This window comes from Lonchura striata, chromosome 2, assembly GCF_050655825.1.
Source record: "Lonchura striata isolate lonStrDom1 chromosome 2, ASM5065582v1, whole genome shotgun sequence".
Taxonomy (NCBI): Eukaryota; Metazoa; Chordata; class Aves; order Passeriformes; family Estrildidae; genus Lonchura; species Lonchura striata.
The window spans coordinates 135,733,120-135,753,350 of NC_140704.1; the positions used below are offsets into that span (position 1 = coordinate 135,733,120).

A 20,231-nucleotide genomic window follows, 5' to 3' on the forward strand; every position below is an offset into this window, starting at 1 on the left:
ACACTGTTTATACTATACATTGGGAAGATAAATGGGTATCATTTGCTATTGTTAAGCTCTGGTTTACATTTATAGGAGCTGGGGTATTTTGATTACTAGATGGTTTCCCCAGCATCACTAATGTCAAATTCTTTCTTTGCTTAAAGGAAGCACTGTCTGCATGGGAAGTTTTAAAGAAAATCCCATGTTGCTCTATAAAATGTTCTGGATCACATACATTACTTATGTGCTTTCATTAGTCCAAATGTTGTTCAAGGATACCTATTAAGTGTTAAGTAGTTAATGATCCATGTAAAATAATAAGAGTTACTCCAAACAGGATTTGAACCAAAGACCTTCAAATACAACACAGATGGCCTAATTTGTCATGCTGCTTCATACAAAGACTTCCTTCCTTTCATGCAGTCAGCTTTTGCCTGCTCTCCCAAGTATCCACATTCAGCAAACAAGAACTGCAGTCCTAGTACCTTCTTCATCCTGAGCAACAGGCAATGACAAAGCCTGTTCTCACTGACAGCTAATCATGGCCCAAGACAGAGCATTGTGCCTCAGACTGCACAGAATGTATCAGAGATCCAAACTATGCTTAGATGACTACTTCCAGATATTAAAAAGATGATACATGTCTAAAAGCAGCATGCCAAAATTTTTATTACCATAATACAATATTTACTTTGTCTGCCTGTACCCCCTTCCCTCTTGTACATCAATTATATGGGAACATGCCTGCAGTTTGGAGTCATTTTCCAATTACAGTAACTAATATACCATGTGTAAGAATGGGTATTTGCAGAGTCTGTAAGTCTTGCTTTAACAGTATGCTGATGTAAGGAAGATAATACAGTGATGACAGCAGAAAAAGACAAAAAGGTTGGCTGGTGTATTTCCAGAATTTCTAGCCAAATTCTTCCATCCCAAGGTCAGCTCACCTTGTGAAGCCAGAGGTAACACAGACCCCTTAAGAAATCCCTCCTCTCCCTTCCTCCAACATCTGTCCTCTTGCACATTCCCATAAGCAGCTGGGACAAACTAGCTGTCACTGCTTAGGGATATACTGTGCTATCAAATGTGGAATTTGGCCAAAAGAGAGATGCAAATAATTCCTGGAGGAAAGACAGACTTAGTCAGTCATCTTGAGCAATTTCTGAAGACTTTCCACCCCTCTTTCCACCCACCCAGTACCTGAGCCTGTAAGTATTTCTACTTTAATGAAGAGAACTAAATGTCACTGACATATGTATTTTATTTATTGAGTTGCATTAGAGTGTGCCATGCACTGTGGTGCATTGCACTTTACAATTCAGTGAACAAATAAGGTTCAGTCATCAAGTCTTCTTGAAATGAAGGGAATCTGCAAGATAAAAAAAGCACATTAAGTTATGATGGACAAACTTCATGCTCTGAGCAAACATATTAGTTATGTACGAATGCAAAGCAGCAGAGAAATGTTTATGCGGTAGTTTAGTCTAGAGGAATTCCCCGTTATTTCCTGAGATTGAAGTTTCACACACCCTTCATGTGGCAAACAGAAGTGAAACATGGAACAAATCAAGAGCTGGAACAACACTGAACAGCACATCAGATTCACTATAAATGCTACACTGGTAACTGAATCAGTCTTGCTGAGGGCCTGTAGGAGAAAGGAATGCAGCTTTCAGATAGGAGCCAGAGAGGAAACAAGTGGTGCAGGCAGCCTACCAAGGAAGGAAGAAAACCAAATTCAAATTGCTTCTCCCCATTATACTGAACATAATCCAAGACCAGCTGTGCTCCATGACAAGAGTCTTGAAAGTGGTTAGCACCAAACTCTGAGCTTCCCCTTTATTCCATGGCTGAGCACACAGCAGAGGCCAGATACTCCTCACATTTATACCTGCACTTAATTTCCACTGTCAGTATCACCACCAGAGTCCACACCAAGCAGATGGAAAAGTGTGAATTCACAGGGAGGTGCCAAAGTGCCTCCATGCCCAGCAGGAACAAACTTGGTGTAGAGTGCCATGCTACCACCATAACTAATGAACTCCTTCCTGCCCACCTGACCCCTTCCTCAATTCTGGGGCTAAGAACTGGTTCCACAGAGAGTATTCAGTGAGGTTAAGCCACTGTATTTACTGCCACATACAGGACATACTCCAGTAAACTGGGATCACTGTATCCTTTAGGTAACTACACCAATAAAAGGCTTAAAATTCAAAATAGCTAAGATTTAAACTTCTGAGGCAAACGAAAATGTCTTCCATCTGTTCTGGGTACTTGTCCTTTTTTTACAGCCTTTACAGAACATTTGAAACACTGGCATTGTTTTCCCCTTCCTCTACTTTTGTATTCATGTGCAGGCGCAACAAAAACCCAACCTCTTTCTACTATGAAGGAGTGAAAAAATATTTGTTCTTCTATAAACAGGCTAAAGAATAAGAAGCACCAGCAATTCAAATAAAATCACAAAAGACTATTTGTCTCCCACATTTTCTTTTGAGTCAGTACAATTAAGAAATGGAAAAATTGTTTAGGAAACATTTAATTTTAACAGGTGCACACAATGTGCAGTTTTTTTAAAGCTGCCAATGGGAACACAGGCTGAGAGTGGAGCTCTGTTTGTACAGAAATAAATCGTGCTTATGATTTGAATTAAATATTCAACATGCATCCTTGTTGACAGTGCTTGTTTCAAATGATCTTACCACCAGATGGCCCTTCAGAATACACTGATGAAGGTCACCTGACTAAAGGATGCAATTCCAGTGTCTAAAGTTTAAATGTGACTATAAAATAGCCAGAGGACTAAATCAGAGGCAGAATTACCAAGTCTTAAACCAGGCAAATTTATAATTTCATTATTTATATTTGTTGCAGTTATAGCTAAAAAGCAGCAGTATCCCACTCTCAGAAAACAAAAATACTCCAAAACATTGCCAAAAGCTGGGATTGAAAAAAGGACTTTTAACCTTTTTTTCTAATTTTTTAGAAGAGATGGAGCTCTGAGCTTTTTTATGAAATTTTGTTAAGCAGAAACCAGATAGTTGCAGATTGTTATAGAACAGAATTCAGTATTCATAGTGTTAAGTACAAATCTTTTATTCAATCTTGCTTGTTCATGCAAACAAGCTGAGAAAATCCAGCTGGCCAGGATAATTAAAGCCACAGATTATCACGTAATGATCACAATATGAAAACATTCCGAAAGAATGAAAAACTATCATTCTTGATTAGTCTGAAGTCATTTTAGGAGAAGCAAAGAACTCAATGTAAAAAATTTGCACCATGAAAGGGGGAGGAACTCTATTGAGTTGTCACATCAGCTTGTGCAGCTTAGTGAGTGTAGTTATTAATAACTACAACACAGTTGAAATCAAGACTTTTTTCCTGGTTATTACTAGCAAGGGAGAACAAAGCTGGGTAGTTTTCTTAGAAAAGGCAGTGTCAAGTGCTTAAAAAAAAAGAGTATTGTGAAAGAAGTTCTATTCAAGCTTCATACAATATGTCAAAAATGTGATCTGTAAAACACAGAGCTGTATGCCAGTGTGATTTTTAATATCTATTTTTATATATATAGGTGTATATAGATGTATTTCCCCCTTTCACCAACTTCAAATACAAAATGATATGCAGAAGCTGTCTCTGTTTCTTACATTAAGATGTATGCTATGAGAGAGAATCAGCCTCTCCATTTTCCCACTCACTGTACCACCACAAATATGTAAGCAGAAGATACAGACAGGCCCAAGTTAAGCAGTTCAAGATGTGACAGCATGAACATAACTGTGGAATCAGGCATGTCTTGGGAGTTTAACATTAGAGCTTTGTCTCCTCTCCGTGGTTGTGAGAGGAGGGCAAAGGCCTGGCATCATCACTCTGTCTCCTGTACCCACAAGTTAAAACAAATTACAAAATACAAAAGGTATTCAGGAGCTTCTATCCTGCCTTTATTACCCACACCCCAGTTCTCCTGTTTCTTCACATTTTTATTAGCCAGGTCTCTTGAGTGCAATTTGTATCCTTTTTCTTTGGAAAACCCTTTCAATTTGGAAAAAAAAAAAAGGAAGATCGCTCCAAGCAGAAGCACAACATCTCACTGAAATAATCTTACTCCTGTTCTGCCCTCAGAACTCCTGTTGTGACTGCAGTTCACAACCTGCAGATGCAGCTTACCATCACTTGGGTGGTGCACTCTCAAGCACACCAGCTGCCTTCATGGCTTCAAAGTCCTTCATGGGATCATAGTTTCTATAGAAGTCTGCATAAGCTTGTTTTCTGGGTTCAGCAACTCCAAACTGGAAAGTAACACACAGAATATTAAAGTTTGCAAAGCTCTATGAACAGATCTTTTTTCTGTTAGTTCCATAATGTCTATCAGTAGATATTAATCTGAAGGTCTTTAACTCAAATTATTAAACATTTCCTTGTTCTTGTTAAAACCCACCTGTCAGATGATCTGATCATTAATCAGGAGAACAAATATCTGCAGTAAAACCTTAAAGTCTGTTACAAGGTAGCACATCACACTTTCAAGATCCAAAACCACTCCATCCGTACTGATACCAGAGTGTCCAACACCCTCCCTGATAAAAGTTTTATACATAAAACATGTCATCATGGCAAGTTTTGTGCCTCTGGGCAGCTGCAAAACTCTTAACTCCAGATAAAATGGCATCCTACACTGAAGGACTACATTTGAGCTACATTGCAAGTCAACTACATCTGGTGAAGTTTTACAAGACTGCTGAGCCACTCTTACAGATCACCAACATAGAAAGACACCATCTTCATTTCTTGGACACCCATTCACCTGAAGCACAGGGATATACTCAAAAAGCTCCCAAAAATTGAAAAAAAATCCAAGTTGGATTTGTACAACAGCATCTGACATGGAACAAAGTAAATGGCTGCTGAGATCCATGTTACCTAAATCTGGTCTGCCACCTTACCAGTGTATTAACATGGGGGTGCCAAATAAGGAACTGACCCAGAGACTATTAAAAAATTATACTCTAAGTCTGACTACAAACAAGCTTGTCTACCTCCCAACAGATGTGTTAAGCACATGTGTGAGTTTATTGTTTCTGCTAGACATTTGTGGATCTGAGAACTTGTGAAAAATCTGAAATTAACTTGATTTCTCATCACTTTAATCCACACCTTCCTGAGCACTCAAATGCTGCCAATAATATATGCACAAGTTCAATGGAAATACCAAGATCCAGTTCTCCCACAAGAATTCACACTCTGTTGTTTGCTTTGTGCATGAGATCCAAGAATTATTTAATAAGAGCACTCAAGAACAAGTACTGCTCTTTATCAGAAATCAAACCTGTAAGGGTGTTTTTCTGGAAACATAATCTTCCATTTCCATACAATACCTCAAAAGCAAGGATAGAAAGACTACATTAGGTTTTCTTACACTGGTATCTTCAGTGTAAAGGATGAGTTTTCCAAATTGCTTTAGAGCAAATCTCCTGAAATCAATCAAGAAATAAAGTAAGACTTGGACAACCCTCCCAAGTCTCAGAAACTGTGGCAGACCAAAGCACAAACTATCTAAGTTAATGTGCATCAGCTGTCAATGATCAAGAGCAATTTGGGGTTAGGAGACTCAAGGTCGAGTTGTCATGAATTGCGTGAGCACACAGCATGAAACATCAGATTATTCACATCATTTCTTCAAATGAAGATTAAGAAAATTTATTTGTGCTTTGGAAAGATGCTTACAAAAATACATTACTAAACCTTTCTGATGAACAGCTCAACCCAATCTCAACAGAAAAATATTATGAATTCTTTTAATATTCCAATGAGCCCAGTTTATAACCGAATGACTACAGAGCCCACCTTGTACAAAGTTGCACATCCCATAGATACCAAAAATGCCCCAATGAGGTGAAACTTCATCCGCCTGGCCAAAAGGCCCCGCATCTGGGGCTTTGGCAACAGCGCAGCTGACATGGTGACTGGATTTCCTGAAGGATAAAAGAAGTAAGAGAACCTCTGCTTAAAATAATTTTCGGCAATACAGAAAGTTAATTCTTTTTGCATTGCACAATAATCGTCTTCACAGTATAACCAACAGTGGTCCTGTGTGCTTGACCTTCCAGGGAGAATATTTACGGGACAAAATTCAAGGACGACCTATTTATGACACGATTGTGTGCTGATGCACATAGTTCAAGTTCCTACACCCCTTACACCCAGCATCTGTGGAATCAAGGCGGCCTTCGCTGTTCACACTAAATCCTGCGCTGCCCGCAGGGTCTTCCCTCCCAGGCCTGCTGTCCTGCAGTTCATGTCAGAAGCCATTGTAAGCGGTACCGGGGACAGGCTGGGACCAGGCTGGGACCGGCCCCGCGCCGCTCCCGCACCCAGGGCGCCCCAGCCCCGCGCTGCAGCCGCCGCCGCTGGGCCCGGCCCCGCCGCCCTCAGGGACGCGCAGAGGTCACGGCGCTGTCGCAGGGCCGCGGCCGAGCGGGGAGCGGCGGCTGGCGGCCCTGGGGCTGGGGATGAAAAGGGAAGTCAGAGGACATGAGGGGGGCAGAGGGCCGGGCGGGAGCCGGGCGGGAGCGGCCTCACCTCAGTCCCGCAGGGTCCTTCCGCCGCCTCCGCGCTCCCACCGCGCCGCCCTACTCCGCATGCGCGGGCAGCGGCGTACGGCGGGCGGCGCGGGCCAAACCCAGCCGGGCGCGGGCGCGGGCGCGGGCGCGGGGCAGCGAGCCCCGGGGTCGATGGGGCTGGAAAAGCCTCTGGATGTCCGAGTCCAGCCCGGGAGCGAGCAGCACCGCGCCTAACAGACCCTGGCACTACGTGCCAAGTGCAGCCTCCTCAAACAGCCCCAGGGGCGACAACGCCACCTCCTTAGGCAGCACATTCCAATGTTTGTTCAATGATCTCTGCTCTGAAGGAATTCCTCCTAATGTCCAACACCAACCACCCCTGGCACAGCAATGTCTGCTTGTGCTGTCCCTTGTCCCCTGGAGAAGAGCCCGACCCCCGGCTCAGCCTCCTCTCGGGGCTCTGCAGGGAGCGGGGCGGTCCCGGCCGAGCCTCCTTTGCTCCAGGCTGAGCACCCCCAGCCCCACCAGCCGCTCCTTGTGCTCCGGCCCTTCACGGCTCCCTGGCCTTCTCTGGACTGCTCCAGCTCCTGAATGTCCTTCCTGAGCGGAGGGGCCCGGAACTGGCCACAGGTGTGGCCTCACCCCTGCAGAGTGCAGTGCCCTGCCCTGGTCCTGCTGGCCACGCCATTTCTGATGCAGGCCAGGATGCCACTTGTCTTCTTGGCCACCTGGGCACATGCTGGCTCGTGTCCAGGTTCCTTTTTCTGTCTTTAAGGTTCCTTCCAACCCAAACCATTTTGTGATTCTATTAAGAGCCATGGGAGAAAACCAAATCACCCACTTGAAGGGTGACATTGCTAGGCTGAGGGACTCAGACCTTTATACAGAGAGTTTGCCAGGAATTATTGACCAAGCCTAGAAAGAAATTAAGGCATTTGTAATCCTTTCTAGATGTCCCTTAGACAGCTTTTGTACCTTTCTTGAAAATGAGGAACACGTGCTTTGCCCATGATTTCCACTTAATCACCACCTGCATGTGCAATTGTCATTTGTATTCCTGGGGAGTCTCTGTGGGATTTATACCAAATGCTATAAATTCTTGGTTTGAAAAAACAAGTCCCTCCTGTGCAGTGAGGCATTCATTCATGCCTTTTTCTCCTATACCAAAGCCAGCAGATCCTGACATCAAATGAGAGAGATGGACCCTTAAAACTGAAGAGGAGTTGCTTTTTCTATGATTGAATTAAGAAGAAATATGTATCAGTAGAAAATTTCAGGGGGAAATCACACAGCTGTGGCTACAAGCTGGGAGAATCTTCTTTTCAATATTAGTTTGAATGGATGCAATTTGGACAACATTCAAACTGAAGAAAAGTTTGTTACAATAGTTGAGACTAAAATGAAGAATGTCTAAGAGTTCTTCCCACATGGATTAACACAAAATCCCCAAATGTTAATGATGTCATGCTGAAAGAATGGCAAGATGTATCACCAAGGGCAAATCATGCAAATTTGGTGGCCTTCTATAACAGGTTCACAGCATTGGTGGATGAGGGACGAGTGACTGATGTCACCTACTTGGTCTTGTGCGAAGCATTTGGCACAGTCCTGTAAGACATCCATACCTCTAAACTAGAGAGTTATGGATTTGATGGATGAACCTCTTGGTGAATGAGGAACTAAGGATTTGTTTGGATGATTGCACTCAAGAGCTCAATGTTTTAGTGTAGACCAGTGACAAGTGGTGCTCCTCAGGGGTCGGTCTTGGGACCAGCATTGTTTAATGTCTTTGTTGGTGGCATGGACAGGGGGATCAAGTGCATCCTCAGCACTGTCCACTCCAAGCTGTGTGGTGTGGTCAACACACTGGAGGGAAGGGATGCCATCCAGAGGGATCTGGACAGGCTTGAGAGGTGAGGCTGTGCAAACCTCATGAAGTTCAGCAAGGCCAAGTGCCAGATCCTGCATCTGGGGTGGGGCAGTCCCAAACATGAATACCTGCTGGGCAGAGAATAAGAAGGGACACTTGCACATGTTGATGGACAAGAAGCTCCCCATGAGACAGCAATGCGTGCTCACAACCCAGAAAACCAACCACATCCTGGGCTGCATCAAAAGCAGAATGGCCAGCAGGTTGAGGGAGATGATTTTGCCCTCCTACTCTGCTCTGGTGAGACCCCACCTGGAATGCTGGAATCCAGCTCTGGAGCACTGTATCCAGCTCTGGAGCCCCAGCACAAGAAAGACATAGACTTGTTGGAGTGAGTCCAGAAGAGGCCTACAAAGATTATTAGTGGGCTGGAACACCTCCACGTCTCCTTTGAAGTCAGGGTTGTTCAGCCTAGAGAAGAGAAGAATCTGAGAAGATCTTAGAGCAACCTTACAGTGCCTAAAGGGAGCTTACAAGAAATCTGGAGAGGGACTTCTTACATTGGACATATAGGGACAGGATGGGGTAATGGCATTAAACTGAAAGATGGCAGATTTAGATTATAAGAAAGAAATTCCTTACTGAACTTGCCCTCATGAAGAAGACCATACAAAAGTAATTGGAATAAAAGCATGGCAGGTTTCAGGGCTACTCTCATCATAGATAAGATATGAATAATTTTCCTGTAAGCATCAGTCTTGTGGAGACAGAATATTTTGGTGGATGGAACTAGGTCTGTAAATAAAAAAATCTTGATTGCTGTTTTCAATAGCTTCCTTCACGGCTGGCCAGGTCATTACATTCTTTTCTGTGGCCAGTTTCTCCATGTGCCTGAGATGCTGCTGGCTAGGCATCTTTGTGTTATAGTTAAGATGCTAAATGAAGTGCTAATTGTTATCATCCTTTGATGTCATTACTGTGGAATATACAGCCAACTCCTTATTGTTCTGTGTAAAGGGCAGTTCAGGACTGTGCAAATAAGAGATAAAAAAAGGATGGAGAATACATTAGAGCAAGAGCCATGGAAGGAGAGCAGAGACAAACAGCTCCATTAGGGCAGTGCACAGAGTGGCTTCCTGCCACACCAGTTTCTGCATGGATTATAGGGCTAAGTGTGGTTTGGACCTGAGTAGACCCTGTGCATCCAAGTGCAGGAAAGTAAATGAACCTTCTGAAAACAAGAAAGCATATACAGACATACAGAGACAAGAGCAGTTGTTTCCTTCTCAGCAGTTGAGTCCACCCATCCCTGGGGGTCCTGACACCTACTCCAGTTGTCTTTGGGACACAAATATTAGGATTCTTCACTCAAAAGGTGTCACAGCTATCGAAGTAGAATCTCCAGTCCTTTTTTTTTTTCCTCTCCAAAATACTGTAGAGCCATCAGCAGTTTACACTTCTCTATTGTGTCCTTGAAAGGAATCATCTTTTGAAAAGTGAAGGAAGGCATTAATGCTAAATCATTTCTTGCTTGTGCTGCACCGGAATCAAAAGTAAAATTTACTTCTGACTTTAGTGAGAGAAAATTTAGTCAGTGAATCCTTGTCTTTTCCACAAAAAGTGCCAGCTGTGATACTCAGGACTCTACTTTCTGTGGTGTGGACTGACGCCAACTAGGAATAGGACTGTGACAATCAAGTGATTTTGCATATGCCACGAAATGTCTTTAGATAATCATAATTTGGATCAAATTAGAACCAAAAATCTACTGGAAAAAGATCACATGGGACATCAGCAATCCCCTGAGCCAGATGGAGTCCCAAATAATTTAATATAAAATCTACCTATCACAAATGAAACACAAGGTAAACAATGCTATGTGCCACATATGAAAATGCATACATTTGGGCTTATCCTCCCCTTTCTGTGCCAGAAATTAACTGATCAAATAGTCTCTGGCCACAGTTGTGTCTACATTAACCGATGGCACTGTGGAACAAAGATATGGTGTTACAACAAGTTTTTTAAACAGAATTGGAATGGCAGCTGTATGAAAAAAATGAGGGTGAATCAATGATTCCTAAATGGAAAAAGTCAAAATTAGTAGGGGGGGAGAAAAATATCTCTGTACTTCCAAAACAGCAGAATAAACAAAGGAGAAAATTTCAAATCACAATAAATGGAGCAGACAGGGATTTCACAAGCCTTTGTTGATTTTATGCAAGCTTCTGAAATAGAAGAATCTAAAAAAAGTGGTTTCTTAAGTTTTATTCCACTTGTCCAGAGACAAATTTTGGTATAGTGAATACACTTGAAATAGTGAAAGAATTATGAAAATTATCATTATGAGTTACACTGTTAAAAAAAAGAGGTATTTCCCAAGTTCCCAACTTGCAGTCAAGACATGGCTAATGTGTGTATTCAGATCCAGAAGCAGAAAGCACACCAGGATTCAGGGCTGTGACATTAACATTCATGTGACCCATTGTTTTCTGGATTTTGTTTCTGCATTAATTGTTTACCTTCTGAAGTCCTCCAGGTTTGGGGGATCTAGCTGAAACAAATACACTGTTTTAGGAACAGGAGACCCTTGGCTTTATAAATTGGGCTTTCAAATAAATAGAACTCTATATGTGTCATTCTTATGTAGAAGTTTAACTTACACAAGTGTAACTCTGTTATTCTTGCCATTATGTTCTACATTATCTTCTGATTTCTTAGAAAAAACCAAAACCACACCTACAAGAAACACCTCCTTCCAGTCCCTGTTCCTTGCTCAAAACCCTTTGAACAATGCCAAGATTCTTCTGTCTTTTGTGGTTTTAAATGTTATGTAGCTTCTCTGCAATGGAAATAAAGTCATCAAAGAAAAATTTTTATACTGTTCCTTAATTCCTCTGTATTTGAGTAGAGGTGCCTTACTCTGAGAAAGTTTTCTCATTGCTCATCCTTGTTTTTCCAGGAACATGTTGAACCACCTTTACAGACAAGTACTCCCATCTAAAATTTAACCAGACAACACATAAAATTGTTACATGTAATTCTGTATCTACAGGCCCATCTCAGCAAGTGACAACCCACCCAGCGCGGGCCACAAGCATTTCTAGCCTGCTTTCAGCTCCAGAAAGTGTCCACAGTAAGAAAAGCACAGGAGCAGAGTTACTTCCTTAAAAAATGAAAGGAGGGGCCACAACATGAGGACAAAAAGCCACGTTTTCACACTCCTGTTCAAAGCACACTTTGGTTCATGTGCTGTGACATGGTTTAGTTTCACGCAAGGCAAAATTCTCTAGCTGCAAACATCATCTACCATACAGAAACTGTATGGCAGACAATGCCTGCATGATCTGCCCAGCAATCCTACATGCACCTGGTACATTTGCCAGTGCTTGCCCCTTGATTATGGATGTGTTACTCTAAGTCTGAGCAGAAGATTCACATGGGTACCCTTCAGTAATCCCAAGCCATTGAAACAAGAAGTGTTCTTATATATATTAAGTTTAGGTGAGACCTTTTGTCAGCTTCTATCTTTCCCAGATGTGATCACTAAACATCAGACCTCCAGGAAAGCAGGAGGTGGCCAACTGCCACTGTGAACACAGGTATAATTTTGCTCAAGGAAGTAATTCTCACAGAAAATGACAGACTAACCTCCCTATGGGTGTAAAATAGTGGCTGTGAAGTGGGAAAGCCTCCTTCAATTAGAAGATCAGACTCACCCTCCACAAGGAATTACATTTGCACCTTCCTTGGTTAGGGTCAAAGTACTTGCTTGGGCTGGTCTTGGCTCAGCATGCCAAGACCACTTCTCACTTGGAGGAGTGATCTGCACAGAGAGGAGAAGGGGCCTTGCTCAGATGGGGGCCAGCACCCTGCAAGGGTGACATTAAAAATTTGGAAGAGTAGGATTTAACCTAGGGATATCTTTGCTGTTTACTCAATTTACCTAGTACAATAAGAGCTCAATCTGACAGAAAAAGATTGGCCCAAAAAGATCACTTTGCAACTGGTTCCTGTGGCAAATTTTAGACTTTTTACTTACAGACTTCTGAACATCTTCTTTTAGTCTGTTTTAATTCACACTGAGGTGATGACATGGTAAGTGTTAAGAGACATTGACAACTTTTCATTTCTGTGCCTGAAATTAGAGTCTAGAAGGAGTGAAGGAAGTCTCAGATCTGCTGTGATTTGTATCATCATAGTGCAGTCACATCAATCAAATCATGTCCATTTATGAAAAGTTCATTTATACAATTAAAAACCAAAAGTAAAATAAAAACTACCCCAGAGATGATGTGTTTCTTGACCTCTTTATGATCTGGTGAATTATTTGTGAGCCTGAAAATTTATTCATTGTTTCCAATTACATTACCTGGTCTAGTCAAATATTCTTCCTAAGTAAATGCCATTGCTTTAATTTATTTTGTTATTGGAAGAATCTACCAATTTAAGATTGCTATGTTTTGCAAAGCCTTCATAATTTCTATTTGATATTTGATGGTATTGAAAATATAATAGATTTTCTTTATAATCATAACCTTGCGAACATTTTAAGTCCCCAGAATCAGGGAGTTTCTGACTACAAAATCTGTAGACAAGCTAAAATCCACCTCATATTATGGTCCCAGGTTTGAAAGGTGAGGGGCACAGTCAGACATGAGGCTCCTAGAAAGTAGTCAAATCATCAGTTCATGTTTTTTTTTAACTTGTTACTGGCATAAACTTTTGAAAATATCTATACTTAAACCAGCCTGTTTTAACTTTACTGTTTTGTTTGAAATAATCTAATTAGGACATTATGGGTCTCAGTTTTCTACTGCATTGAAACTTTTGAGCTTCATGATTAACAAAACTGGCAATAGATAACAGTATAAGCAACCTTAAATATATTTTGCTTAAATGAGTTCAGGATACATTTTCCTGAAACAAATTTGGCCATGTTCAGTACAGCATTACATGTAAACGTCTGGAAAAATTGCAGTGTTTTTCCAAGCAGGAGGCATGAGATTAATCCATAGCCCCCACCACAGTATTAATTAGCATGGCTCACTAACCAGGGACATAATATTTGTAAATGAAACTCTAGAAGGGCATCAGTAAGGAACAGGATGTTGAAGCCAAATGGAAAACATAAACCAATAAAAAGGCTGAACTAGCTAGAAGTGCAAGCTCAGCCTTTGAAGTTAGTTCAAGTACTGCATGCTTTAATTTTGGTGTAATCTTATGATGGAGGTACAAACAAGAACTCAGAAACAGATTTTGTAACATTTGGCCCAATTGTAGATGAATCAGTTTGTTGATGGTTACCAACAATTGCACAGCCAGAGAAGCTGTGGTCTTTGTTAAACTAGATTGAATAATTGGCTTCAGTGGGAGTTTCGGGTGCAGAGCAAATGAAGTGTCACAGCCCTTGACTCTCGTAAGATGCCTTAGCAGAGGCTAAGCTTTTGCCTTCAGAATAACCTGAATATGGATTCAGAGAACATGAGTCCCTCAAGGGTTCATCTACTCACTCCCTTGCCCCAGTATAGGTCTGAACATACTTAGTCATTCCTGGCAGATGTGCATACCTTATCTGTTTTTAGAGCCCCTCTGATGACAATAAGGATACCAAAAGCTCTCTGGGAAGTTTGTTTCTAATGCTTAGCTGTTGTCTTAGAACACAATCTCTGATTAGTACTACATTACCTTGGCAAGCCCAACTAAACCTATGTATTTCTTTGTTTTGGTTTGTTATTTTTTAATATACTTTTATGTGGAACTCCAGTGACAAAGCCGTGCTTTTCTGGTACTTTACTCAAAAAAAAGTCTTGTCTTTTGGACAGCTTTCTGAAGGCCCGCTATTGCCAGGTGCTGAGCATCTCTGGAGACATGAATTAAGAGAAATGAGTTTCAATACATTCAGCAAATTACAGGATCAGGCAGCCAGGAGTTAAGATGATCTTTGAACTAGAAAGTCATAACTGAAAAACGAACATAATCATACACACTCTCCTTTTTTAGATCAAGCACTCACTTCATTAGCTTGAAAATAGTAAATAATTTATTGTAGTCTTTAGTGAACAGCCCAACACATGCTGTTAATTACTTTCTCATTTGAGAGAAAAAACACAGCAAAATTTAATATTTTTTCCTGCATATCCTTTCTAGAAGAAAAAGAACTCCCCAAAAATGCTTTTATTTCCACTTCCAGAAGCCATGCAGACCTCTGGAAGGAGCCATATTCCTCAACAAAGCAAGTGTAAGGGCTCTGTTTCTCAAATTCAAGTGAGTACAGACACAAGCATTGTAATGAAACAAAGACTTTAATTTCAAAAAGTAACACAGAGGAAGATGGTTGAAATATTGTATTAGAAAAAGAATTATATACACCGAACTTAAGCCCTATGTGATTATGATAGTAAAACAGTTTACCAAAGAAGGTAATTTTATGCATTTGTTTGATAGTGTGTGTATGTGTGTGTATGTGTGTGTGTGTGTGTGTGTGTGTGTGTGTGTGTGTGTGTGTATGTACACATATACATGCCTGTAAATGCATATGCACATACAAAACTGTGAGGGTGTAAATTATTCTAGAGATGTGATCAATTCAGTTCCCAAAGTACCGTTTTCAGGAATGATGAGTGGTACCCAAGCAAATCAGAGTCTGGGGTTTACAAACCCAGTGCTGGTTTGGGTCTTACAGCTGGGATGAAATCCATTGAGTTGTCTATGGATGAAGACTACTAAGAATGCTATAAGCTTGTTGATTGCATTTACTGAGCTATAGTCACCATGGCCTATTGTAGTGAATAATTCCAGGGAAATCTCTGTATTTACTGACTTTGTCAGATGGGGAATATTGCATAAGCTATTGTGTGCCTGTGCATTCCTTGAGTGTGATGCTGTGGTCTTTTTCGTGCTTGCCATGTCAGTTGTTTCATTTAACTGTTTCATTAACGGCAAAATTGCTTTGCTTTGTTCAGAAATCCTATTCTGAGAAGCAAGTATTACTTTCTTCTTGAACTTCTTGCCAATAAAAGATTTTCAAAAGCATGTGGTACAGAGGAATCGTACAAGTTTGTTTGAGAGCAAAAAGAAATATCTAAAATTAAAAGCACAAATCCACTTACTACATTCCCATTTTTCCTTTGACATGAAATGAAATCTTAACGTGAGAAATGCACACAGTTCATCAGCATACTCTAAGCAAATATATAATTAACATGTGGAATAAGCAAAGCTGTTGTCAACACTTTCACATATGTTACCATGAAACTAAAATATTTTAATTAGTAGAGAAATAGAGGAAAATCCAAGTAAATACAGCCTGTGTTTGACATAAAAATTAGCTTGAGTCTATGAGTATTAAAAATAAGAGAATCTCATCTCTACCTTAAGTACCTTCACCATACTAGGACAGCTGAGTCCTGCATAATGCGAATCTGCTCCAGTGCTCTGATAAATAATTGCTTGACAGAGGACTGTCCACTGTGGTCATTGTGCAGATGCTTTACATTGGTAGAAATAAAAATGTCAATTCAATAGTAGGTATGTAGAAAGTGTAGACCTTGGTGTTTTGTAATAATACCATTTGCTGGACTGACAGAACCTTTTTTGAAGGCTACATGATAAGAGGAGAAAATAAAAGAAAACTATGTAGCAGTACCATGTGGCTTCTGATTTGGGAACTACAATTTAGCCTATTAGACATGGGTTTGTTCCAAAAGTGCACATTCAAACAATCATGCATGAAGGACTTAGAAACACAGATGTGAATTATAACTCTATGAAATTCTGGGAGTGCTTAAAATTAGGTGGATTTGAACTGTGAGTGCAGATCTAAAATTTTTGTTCAAACCTGTCTTTCCCTAACACTTTTACAGCAACTACTAAATGTATTAAAACCAACAATGTTCCATAAGCTTAAAAAAATACCAGTTAACCCCATCTTAGCTGTATTCAGATATGATTCACAATGGCTGACTAAAAACATTTCTATAAAAAGGTAGTGACAGAAATCACCAGTTAACTGTAATGGGACAGTTTAAATAGGTCAAATTTAAGACAGATTATGGCAGCTCCACTGATCACATAGAGCTTCACAGTGATCAGTTTGACCCAGCATTTAACAATAAAAACATAAATAATGGAAGGGTTTTCTTTTCCAAGTTTGGAACAGAACTTTGAAACATCTGTTCTTTCTTCAGTCCTTTTTACACACACGCTAAAGTCAACATTTTTGACTAGAGCAATGGTGTTGGTTGGGACTGGGGCTGGCCATTTCACAAGCATACAAGAGGCAGAGCATGGAAAATGTACCTGTAACACTGTTTTGGGCTAAAGGCACAGAAGAAGCAATGAACCTGCGATTTTTCAGTGTTCTCAACAGCAGGAAACTGAGGGTCCCAAATCAATGGAAATATCCAGTTCATTGATGCTTTTATCTGTAGATTTCATTACTGCAGGTCTCTCTTTTTTTCTTTAAGTCAAACATGTTTGCAATGTGAATCACAGGATTCTTCTCATGTAAATTATGAAGGTGTGGCACAAATCAGTCTGACCTTGGCCACCCCATACTGTATAGTAAGAGAAACTGGGTCTGCTCCACCACTACTGTATCTGCTAAAACACCTCTTCCCATTGCTGATCTTAATATCTGACGACTAAGAACCAGATTTTCACACCTTGAAGGAGTCAAGTGAACCCACAGTTCATGGTCTAAGACAGTTCCCCATTAACAGGACTTTAAGAAATAGCCATTAAAAAGGGATCGTGATGATTACAGAGGCAATGGCAGAGCAGCATTGCACAGACTCAAAGGAAAAAGCATTTTGCCCCTTCTATATGGCCCGGTCATGGCTACTATCACTCTTGTAAACTGACAGAAGTGTGCATCCTAGTAACATAATGCAGCACTATGTAGTTTCAGGAATTCATCTCATGGTCTATTTTGTGTCATGCAGCAACAGAAGAGAAGTCAAAGCAAAATGTATAAGCCCCTTCTGAAGCACAGAATCACAGCTTGTGTTGACAGTAAAAGTATTTGAGTGAGCAATTTCAGGACTGCACTCTCAAAAATTACAACTTGCTTTAATAAACGTCAGGTCTGATGAGAAAAAAGTGAAATACATCGTAATAGCATCTTAATGTAAATATTTATGAATTTAAATTACATCTTTAAAAATCCAAATTAATCATTCTACTATTACAGTCCATTAATTGGAAGTAAACATCAAAAGTAAGTCTGAATGAGTATGATTACATTGTGCATTTTAACACCAATAGAACATACATCTATCCAGAAGCTTTCTAGGTTTGCAAGTTTCTGAAAAAGAGAATTGGTTTTATTGTCTGTAACAGCAAACTTCCCAGAGAACTGTTGTTCTGCTGCAGAGACTTCTGAGTGTTACAAAGCATAAGTACTTAAAATAAACAAGGAGTAAATTTTAATTGTCTGAAGGCAGAGGTGCTAGGGTTGTTGAGAAAAAAACTTTTCTAGCTCTTTAGAACATGAGAGAGAATAGATCTCAAGAGCGAGACAAAAAGACAATAGCAGTAGAAGTGTTCTGAAGTGATATAGAATCACTAATAATACTTAGTCAGTTCTCAGACTCCCTGCTGGAACTGGTTCCTTGGGATGAGACTTAAACCAGTATTCCATTTCTGGTGTATCACCAAATAGCAATTCTAGGGTATTTGCCATTGCATTAGATTAGATCCGGTAACCTAGAAATCCAGTCCCTGTCTCTTAATGTATTCTCTGTTCAATTGCCCAGTATTTCTTTAAAATTGACACATAAGATGAAAATAATGATATGACATGTAGTACTAGCATTACTGACACATGTGATCCTTCTCAGTTGTGTACTGAAGACATGGCCATGGCAATAAAACAGTGCATGTGTGTCTACATGCACCCTTATGTTTCAGCTACCCTGGAGACAGAACAGCAAACTAGATTGACAGTAAACTTCAGTTTGCAGCATTTTGAGTGAATAGGGCAAGTTTGAAAAATTCTATTCACTAATTAATACTTCTTTTTAAGTTTCATTAACATGTATGATATTAATGATCACAGCTGTCTGGGCGAGTGGTTTTTTGCATGACATAAATTTGCTGGTAAATTTGTGTTAACTATTTGGCAAGGCTGAAACATTCACAAGGAGTTTTATAATTCGTAACAAATATCTGGAAAATACTTTTTTTTTTTTAAGTAACCCAGGTGTTAATCATGTCAGAAACACAAGTATAAGATAAGCAATGCCTACACATTACTTAACTGTCTCAAAATTCCATGAAGGGAAGAATTCAGCAACACATAAACAGCCTGCCATGCTCCAGCATTTGGTTGCGTGCACTGTACTGACCACAGCAGTAGAAGATGGCCTTCCATGTGCTTTTTCGGGTGACATACATCACTGCATTTATGGCACTTCATGATTCTTCTCTGCCTTTCACATTAATGAGTGGTACGCCACACAGTACCACATGTGCTTTGCTCACTACAAGATGCTGCATTCCAACCTCCTCAGATATATTGAACATTAAAGTTGACTGCATTTGTGACATTTAGGAAAACGTATTTTGTGTTTTACTCCCTTGTAGCTTCCACCAACAACATATTTTTCAGGTAACTCAAACACAGAATGAGTGCAGACAAGCATGAAGCAAACTCTGAACCATGACGAAGCAGGAATTGAACCAGTAATCTCCCTTTTCCTTCTGTGAGAATATATGATCAGGGCATAAAACAAAAGTGTATCCATAAAAGAAAAGTGTATTTCTTCCCTGCCAGCCTGTCTCCAGCAGAGACCCCCTAACTCAGGGCTAATCCTCAGGAACTGAGCTCACTGGAGCTTGCTGATCATCCTTTCTTTTACATGCATTACACACATGTGGGGAAGAATGGAGCCAACAGCTTTGTGGCTGGGGACTGGTTTTTAAAGAGGTCTGAAGAATGTGGAGAGGTCTAGTATCATCCTGTCTCTTGTCTGGTAGTTAATTCTTCCTCTACCCCCTCTTAATTTCTCAATTAATCCTTGGTCCTTAGTCCCCAACATCAACTGTGCCCCAAGTGTTTTTAAAAATTTTTAGAAGCAGGGAGAGCTACACAACAGCTATGAGCTCCTGCAACCTTCTGTTGAGTAATGCCTTGGGACTAACGATATTGTGTATAATGTCCCAATCTCATCTCTGTCCTGATAGCTTTTAAGCCTTTCTTGTGGATCAAAACTCAGAAAGAGACAGAAGGTGAACTTTGGGACAGGAATCAGACTGAACTGGGAGGAAACAAGAGCATTTGGATTTATAATAACTCAGAGACCTCATGAGTTATCCTCGATGAACAGAAGTTGTATGAATTGCACAGTGAGAGCACAGTGTGTCAGAACACCCTGCTTCAGGGTTTTCAGTTCAAGGCAGTGCTTTACTTACTCATTAGATCAGGCACTGAAGAACTGGGTTTGATTATAAGATGTTTAAGATGGAGACAACCTAAGAGTTTGTGCCATCCATACCTCAGTGGAATCCTACTGTGATCTGAGCCTCAAGGTGTATTATTAAATTATTTATACAAGAGCCAGTGTCACAATAAGGCTGGAATGGAACACATTGGAAAATGTTTATTTTCGACCCTTGATCCCATGGTTCTTAATAATATTCCAAGTCATCATCTTTGCTCTAGAATTGTAAGAACAAATCTTGCATGCACATTAAATTTATGTCTCCTGGCCATCTCCATTGAATATCTCTGCATTCCATTCCTCAGAGAGATTTTAATGTGCCTGAAAAGGTAACAAAATGTCATTACAGTGTTCAGCCAGTTGGAATAATCA

At 40.5% G+C, this 20,231-nt stretch overlaps 2 protein-coding genes across 7 annotated transcripts in view; both read right to left on the bottom strand.

Moving 5' to 3' along the window:
- Positions 1 to 1,223: 1,223 nt before the first annotated feature.
- Positions 1,224 to 6,621, bottom strand: COX6C (cytochrome c oxidase subunit 6C). Its single transcript, XM_021529425.3, has 4 exons — positions 6,565 to 6,621; positions 5,830 to 5,957; positions 4,153 to 4,274; positions 1,224 to 1,351 (listed from the first exon to the last, which is right to left on the bottom strand). Exons 2-3 carry the CDS (start codon positions 5,941 to 5,943, stop codon positions 4,155 to 4,157), a joined length of 234 nt encoding a protein of 77 aa, XP_021385100.1. The 5' UTR covers positions 5,944 to 5,957; positions 6,565 to 6,621; the 3' UTR covers positions 1,224 to 1,351; positions 4,153 to 4,154.
- Positions 6,622 to 14,701: 8,080 nt separating this feature from the next.
- The window catches only part of RGS22 (regulator of G protein signaling 22), a 65,790-nt gene continuing 60,260 nt past the window's right edge, over positions 14,702 to 20,231 (bottom strand). For all 6 annotated transcript variants that reach the window (XR_014953443.1, XR_014953442.1, XM_085573898.1 and 3 more), the window contains one exon: positions 14,702 to 20,180. The gene's annotated coding sequence lies outside the window, so the exon portion shown is untranslated. The remainder of the gene's footprint in view (positions 20,181 to 20,231) is intronic.

What these genes read in the sequence shown, in the direction of transcription:
- COX6C (XM_021529425.3), bottom strand. Translation starts at nt 5,943, where the DNA reads ATGTCAGCTGCGCTGTTGCCAAAGCCCCAGATGCGGGGCCTTTTGGCC. An exon ending in GATGTGCAACTTTGTACAAG is followed by an intron (nt 4,275 to 5,829) that starts GTGGGCTCTGTA and finishes GTTACTTTCCAG; the next exon opens with TTTGGAGTTGCTGAACCCAG.